Source organism: Crocodylus porosus, unplaced genomic scaffold, assembly GCF_001723895.1.
Source record: "Crocodylus porosus isolate Cpor-Errol unplaced genomic scaffold, CroPor_comp1, whole genome shotgun sequence".
Lineage (NCBI taxonomy): Eukaryota > Metazoa > Chordata > Crocodylia > Crocodylidae > Crocodylus > Crocodylus porosus.
In genome coordinates, this window is record NW_017728947.1 from 87180193 (window position 1) to 87187759 (window position 7567).

General features: G+C 45.2%; 1 protein-coding gene across 1 annotated transcript in view; it reads left to right on the forward strand.

Moving 5' to 3' along the window:
- The first annotated feature begins 1575 nt into the window (after positions 1-1575).
- KCNK13 (potassium two pore domain channel subfamily K member 13) overlaps positions 1576-7567 on the forward strand; it is a 156325-nt gene continuing 150333 nt past the window's right edge. Inside the window, exons 1-2 of the mRNA XM_019551142.1 lie at positions 1576-1848; positions 7214-7330. Coding sequence (XP_019406687.1) covers positions 1576-1848; positions 7214-7330 — 390 coding nt within the window. The remainder of the gene's footprint in view (positions 1849-7213; positions 7331-7567) is intronic.

Sequence of the window (7567 nt, forward strand, 5' to 3'; positions counted from 1 at the left end):
CCCCCACGGGCCTAAGACCTAGGAGCAGCAGGTTGGGAGTGAGGGGCGCCAGCAGGGCTGGGGATAGGGGGCTGTGGTCTAGGAGTGAGGGGCACTGGCAGGGATGGGTGCTGCAGGTCAGGAGTGACAGATACTAGCGGGGCTGAAGGGACCGTGGCTTGGAAGCAAGGGACACCAGCATATCAGGGCTGCTCAGTACCACAAAGCAGAGGGCAGGGGGAGACAGCTGCAGCTGAACCTGCATCCTGGTGAGTGAAGGGGGCAGGGGGAGTTCTGATTTTCCATGATAATAAAAAAAAAAATCAAATGCCAAAATATATAGGTATTTATAATTTATTTTATTATAATGATCAAGGCACTGGTAGGCTTCCAAAGTGCTTTAAAATGGTAATATATCAATGAAGCATTGTGTTCATCTGATACCTATACAGTATTGTTTCATTATAATCTCAGAAAAACATGGATTTTGGGGTTTTTAATCAGATAATTTGGGGGGTTTTAATCAGAGAAAACGGGTAGGGAAGAAGAGTGGAGTAGAAAAGGTGGAGGGAGGGAAAAAGTCAAAGGGAAATTTGGAGGGAGCAATAGGAGAAAAGGGGAAGGGAGAATGGAGGCAAGAAGGGTTAAGGAAAAAGGTAAGGAGTAGGGGAAGAAGGGAGAGAAGGAGGAGGGAAGAGGATGATGATATGGAGTGGGCTGGAGAACATGTGAAGCAGAAACCAGAGTGGCAGGCGTTTGAGAGGAGGCAGAGATGCGGAAGGGCAAAAAAGTAGAAAAGAAAATGGAAGCCTCCCTCTGAGTCCTTACCAGACCCACTCCTAGCCCTGACTCTCAGATTCATTGGGGCTGCAGAGGAAAGCCAAAGCCCCACTGGGACAGAGTTCTTAGAGGAAGTCAGAATACAAAGTTTGTTGCATGTAACGGACATGGTTAAAGGAGAAGACAGGAAAAACATAAGAGGAGAAGGGAGGATCAGTCTCTAGTTTGGAATCAGAAGGGGAGACATGCCCAGGCCTAGACCTTAGTGCATAGGTTGGACTTGGAGGGTGGTAGGTAGAATCTTGGGATAAATATGATCATCATGCTAATATTGGTTAACATAAGGACCCGTTTGCAGCCATGCAAAATGCGTCGTGGTGGGCCAGTATTTTGATCGGGGGAGGCAGACATACACCTGCAGGAATGTTGGATCTCAGGTAAGAGGGAGTATAAAGACCTTATAGGAAGATGGAAGCATGGCCCATCTGCATGGTCAGGCAGTAATGAAAACAGGTCAGTGGGTATGGTGATACCAATTAAAGATCCACAGCTGTGACTAATAAGCTATCAGGAGATACCTGGGGAAGTGTGTTAGACGTGACTGGGGAAGAGGGTGGGGAAAGGTTTAGAATACCGAATGTCTACACACTAACAATGCAGGAGACATGCTGTGCCCTTTTAGAGAAACTGACAATCCTCCCTCTAGGAGCACTGCCCCTAATACTGGTTGGGGATTTTACTTGTATATTGGAGGAAGGGGATAGGATGGGGAGCAATGCCTCAGGATTAGATAGGTCCTCACAGATACTGGCAAGTATGGTAGTGGAGAATAAACTACTGGATACCCGAAAGGTAGTGCTGGAAATTGAGAGTAGAGTTACTAGAGTGGATGTGGTTGGCTTCTTATGGTCCTGTGGAGACTTCATTTTTGGGTATACAGACTGGAAAATTCAAGTGGTAGAGAGAATACCAGTTTTTGTCTCTGACCACTTGCTACTGAGGATGGTGCTGGAAGTGGAGAGTAAGGAACAACAGAGGGCCGTGGAAGATAAATACAAGACTACTGGAAGAAGAACAAGTGTGCAGATAGTATAGAAGTCATTATATATAATGGGGAGCAATGAAAAGAACACATAAGCAGAGTGAGACGGCAGGAAGTTGTTAAAGAAAGAATGAGATCCTTTTTTCAGAATGTGGATAAAAGAATGGCCTGGGAAAAGTGCAAGAGGTTAACAAGATTGCAGTGGAGACTGCCGCATCTCCTATGACTGGCAGAGAAGGGATTTCTGGTAACCGAGGAAATTAGAGACACGAAGAACCTACAGGAATAGTTTAGGGGAAAAGGACATCTTTGTTGCAAAGGCTGTTTGGGTGGAGAAAGGAAAAAGAACTATTCTTTTACTTTGCCCAGAGAAGGAAAAAAAGTATTACAGCAGCATAGGATGGCAGGGGAGTGCAACTAACAGAGACATAAGAGATACTGAGCACAGTGAAGGAGTTTTACCAGAATTCATACTCCAGCAGAGTGTTGCATTGCCAAGCCCTTGACTCCTTTCTGGTGGGGTTAGAGGGAAGCCTGGAGGAAAGTGAGACATCAGCTGGAGAAGGCATGGACATTGGAAGAACTATGGAAGGAAACCCAAACCTTCAAGACCAGGAAGGTCCTAGGGAATGACATTCTCCCTTTCCCCCCACAGACTTACCAGATGGATACTGCTGGGCTCCTAGTCCTGACCACGTGCACGCTGCAGCTGTGCATTTATTGGCGACATTATTGGCCACATCAGCCAAAAAAGCTGATGGCCAATAATGTCAACTTTCCTTTTATCGGTGCTGATATGATATGAACCAATGTATCAGAGCACCTCTAGTAACTGCAGCACTGCTACTAATAAGAGACGCAATTTGGTACTGTCAAGAATGAGGACTGCATGTGGTACTCCTAAATCTTGATTTAAAAAAAGGATATGACTGGGGAAGCCGGATTTCCTATTTGGCAGTTTGAACAAGATGGGGGTTCCACCAAAGTTTCTAAGGTTGATCAAGACTTTATACAAAGGAGCACAATGTTAGGTAGAAGTGAATGGTTTCCTAACTGAGGAAGTCAAGGTCAAATCAAGTGTGAGACAGGAGTGCCCCGTCACCACTTCTATTCATCTGTACCATCAAGCTACTGGCATAGAGGAACAGGACAGATCACATGATCAAGGGCATGCCAGTACCCAGGGGAAGGGCATGCAACAAAATGCATGTTGTACATGCACAATGTTAATATCTTAGCAAAAGACAGTATGTCCCTAGACAAGCAATGACACATACAAATGAATATGAAAGGCATCATTTTGTAAAGATACAAAGAAGTAAGTGCCTGGTGGTGGGGAAGAGGGAAGGAACAGGAAAAGTGGAGTTACAGGTCACAACGGGAACCCAATCAAGATATTGGGAGTGGAGGTAGATGGGCAACTGACAGGTGCAGCAACCTGTGAGAAGGTGAAAGTAAAGGTGAAACAAAAATTGGGGTGCTGGTATAAATGCAAGCTGTTAATGGAAGGATGGGTAAATATAATTGAGAAGGTTGTCATACTGTATGACAATCATACTGTATGTAGGTGTGGTGTTGTCATGGACCCGCCATATGTAGGATCCAATGGGAACTGATGGTGTTCTTTTGGAAAGCCAAAAGGGAAAGGCTTAGGAGAACAACACTAACAAGGCAAAATTGAATGGAGGATGGGGCTTCCCGGATGTGTTTGTTTGTTTATGCAAAGTCTGTCAGTCTAAGCTGCACAGAAAGGATAAAAGGGGGCACCAAGTAAGCTGGGTTTGTCTGGTACTACACAGAGATGTTATTACATAAATATAATGTATGTAAAAAGTCACTCTTATGACCCTGAGCCCGGATAATGCTGCCAACATATGAAAAGACTGTAAAATGTGTGAATTGGTTAGAGGATGTAGACAATAACCACAACAGAGTTAGTGGACCATAAAAGTCATGGGTCAGGGAAAAGGAGACTGCATCCCCAGCGGGGAGGTTCATACGGGAAGAAGCATGAACAATTTGGAAAGGGTTGTTTGACAAAAAGCTTTCAGAAGTAGTGCAATGACTTTGGTTGGCTGCTAGCACATCACATTGTAGCAGTAGGAGTGCTCCATTACAGTTGGAGACTGTATAGAACAGCTGAATGCCCCAGACAAACACACTGTGGTGAGGAAAACATGGCATGTGATATAGGAGTATCAGTTCACCAGAACGGTTTGGGGAAGGCAGAGAAACTCCTACAGTAACTGGGTGCTAAAAGCCAGCTCACGCTACAAGCCGTTCTGTGTGGAATACGGTCCCGGGGCCCAGAGGAAGGATGCAAAAAAAGTATGAAAAGCTGTAGTGAGCTTTCGCGTGGCATTGTGGAAGGCAAGCTTACTAGTCTTGCAACTGAAACTCTCTGGAAAAGATACCTTGCATTAGGGCTTGAGCAAATGGATGGTATTGCTGGTGGGACAAGAAAACTAGGTAAGGAGAAAGCAGTGGCCTTATGGAAAAGAGAAGCATGGACCTAGTAGATCTAGGACAGGGGTGACCAATAGGGCTGTGTGAAATTTCACCGGCTGTTTTGTTTCAACACTGTTTCGACCCATTTCGAGTTCAAAACAGCAAAATTGGAATGAAGGGCTTTGAAACAGCCTCAGAATGAAACAAGGGCAGTCAAAATGTATCAAGTTTTGAAGCTGAAGCTGGGCCTGCCTGCCTGCAGGGAAACGGAAAGTAAGCAGAGAGAGGGGGAAGAGGGGGGAAGGACACAGCAAAAGTATACCTGAATACACACGCTGGAGAAGAAGCTCCTGCAGGAGAGGAAAGAAAGGCTCTCTCACGGTTTGGCTGCCTGAGATGCTGCTGGTGCTACTGTGCTGCTCCTCACTAAGTTATTATTTTACCTGTTGCTATGTAAAGTGGTGGGCTGGAAGGCTGGAAGGGAGGAGGAGGCCTCATTGGGGCACACTACCATGTTGTGTAGAGGCCCCAGTGCCAGTCAGGGCATGCCTTAACACACACACACACAGTCACACATGACACAAGTTTTGCTTGTTGGCAGCTTGAGGTGCAGTTTCCCAAAACCCCCTACACCTATCTCCTTGAAACTTGGCAGGCTTCATGCCCTCAGAAGAGGCTACCACCCCTGCTGTTTTCATCCAAATTTGCCAAAAAATGACAGTTATAGGCAGTTCCATGCTTCTCCATCATAGCCTATGGGTGAAATGTTGAAACAGTGCCAAAACAGTTTCAATGAAACGAAAGAGAACAGTGCTTTGAAATGACACGAAACTTGAAATGAAATGCTGTCTTGTCGAAACAGTGAAGTGGAAGCCAAAACGAAATGGTGCTGTTTGACACAGCCCTGGTGACCATCCTGCGGCTCTGGAGCCCCATGCAGTTCTTCAGATGTTAATATACATCTCCTTGAATCTTTGCACAAGCACACAGTGACCAGCTTCCATTTGTAATGCAATTTTTTTGGAAGCTGGTCACTGTGTGCTTGCCCAAAGATTCAAGGTGACGCATATCAACTTCTGAAGAGTCGCATGTGGCTCTGAAGCCACAGGTTGGCCACCCCAATCTAGGAAAATGAAAAGATGATGAGGGTTGAGATGTGGCAGAACTATAGCTACAGACCAGGGGCCAGCTAGGAAAAAGGCATGCTAGGGGCTAAGACAGGACATATATGGGATAGGGGGCGATAAGCCTTAATAGGTGAGGTCGGAGGATGACAGGGAATAATATGGTATTAAGAAACAAAAGTGTCCAGGCTCCTGGATTAATGGGTATTTGGGAAAGGAGGGCAATGTTCTATTGTTTTGTCTGTCCTTTTTGTTGAAGTTTTAGAAGCTGATGGAAGCATGTTCTCCTTTTGATACTTTGTTTTGTTGGCCTGCAATTGTTGTAGACTTTCATAATAATTTACTTTAAAAAGGTTCCCATCAGCATGTTAGCCCAATTATGAGTCATGTGTTTTATAGTCATGCAGTGATGGCTGCATTTAATGAACTTCATAGTTGGTTTCCATTACTGAGCATGTGCTGCTTCTGGCAGAAGTTTAATGATAGGCAGTATAGTTAATGAGGTGTCCTTGTATGTAAGATGAGGAGCTTTCCCCCCATGCTGACTGGGGGAAAAACACTGCTTTTATTTGAGTGAATAAAGATTATTTCCAAGTGGGAATTTTCAGTACATCCTTTTTTAAAGTATTCCTGCATCTGTTCAGGAAGCGCACACATGCTTTTCTCAGGAAACCATCATTTGGTGCTGATGTTCTGTTAAGCTCTTGTGTGGTATCCGATCTTTGGTTATCTAATGCTGGCACTTGGTATCTTGACTGGTATATGACTGGCATCTGATCTGTGGTCAGTTAATGATAACTATACTTTCCATCAAATTGCTTGTTTTCCATACATCCTCTCTTTTTAGTCTAATAAGATAATAAAGAGGGAATAATCTGCACCACAGTCTGTTTTGACTTCTTGATATTCAGAGGTGTTATGAAAGGCAAGAAACTGGGATATCAGTAAATGTAGGTTTTGCTCCAGACTGCCATTTGGTTGCTACGTGACTTTGGGCAAGTTATTTATTCTTTGTCTCAGTTTCCTTAAGTGTAGGAGAAGGAAAGTAGCATTGCAAAACACGTAGATATGCAGCACTTTTTGCCAGAAGAAGTGCAAAAGATACATGATCAAGGGTTCAACACAATATACCAAACCCAAAGGGGACCCTACGCTTTCACACTGGATCAAAATTTTACAGTTTGAACCTGCTGGTCTTTTTTGATAGACTCCCCAGGACTGGTAGGATCTGGGTGACATAAATTTTCCTTTATTCACAAAGCAGTTGTTGAGTCTCATTCAGTGTGAATGTGTTTTATACACGCATGTCTTTTATAAACAGCATTATAATTTGATGCATTTAGAGGAGATAAAAGTATGTGAAGAAACAGAAGAAAATGTCAACTATTAAAATATGTCCTTGATGAACCCAATGCATTCTGATTTTTTTTTTAATTAAACAGCCTTACTGACTACATTTATAAGATCACAACAATTTGCCAATGGGCTAAAATCTCTGTGAGATTCTTACCTCAGTAAAACGAAGAATTTTGTCTTTGTAAACTGTCTCCAAAGTTGGTAGCGCACATTAAGTGCCATATAAATGACACATAAGAAAACAGTATAGAATATAAAATGTAAAGTGAAATGTGGCAGTAGTGTTTTATTGAGCTGCTATTTTAAGAAAAGCTATGTCATATCCCTCCACTGGGGGAAAAAAATCTTTCTTTCTTTCTCCTCACCTCAGGTGTCTGACTTCTAACACCTTAGTCACTTTAAACTACAATTCAGCTTGGTAATAAGTGCACCGTATTCCTGGCTTTAGTTGTTTCCATCTCTTCCTTCCCCCTGCTCTTTCCAGACAGGATGCCCAAAGAAGACTTCTCACTCCAGCCGGCGCCCAAACACGGCCACTGCCCTCCTTGGGCCCCGGGAGCTCGTCCCTGGGGAGCTTCGCAGGTGTCCTGCTGATGCGCAGGTGAGGCCGGCGACCAGGGGCTGCCCCGTGCCCTGCTCCCTGCCCCAAGCCTCTTCCTCCAGGAACGCTGACGCGCCCGGGTGTCCGCGCATCCCCTGCCGAGACCAGGACCGGCGGGCGGGCGGCAGAGGCGGCGCATCCGCAGCGCCCCCATGTCCCGCTAGCAGCGGGCGGCGCCCGGCTCCGCGCCTCCCCTCTGGGGGCTCCGCGCCGCAGCCGGGCGGGGCGGGGCGAGGC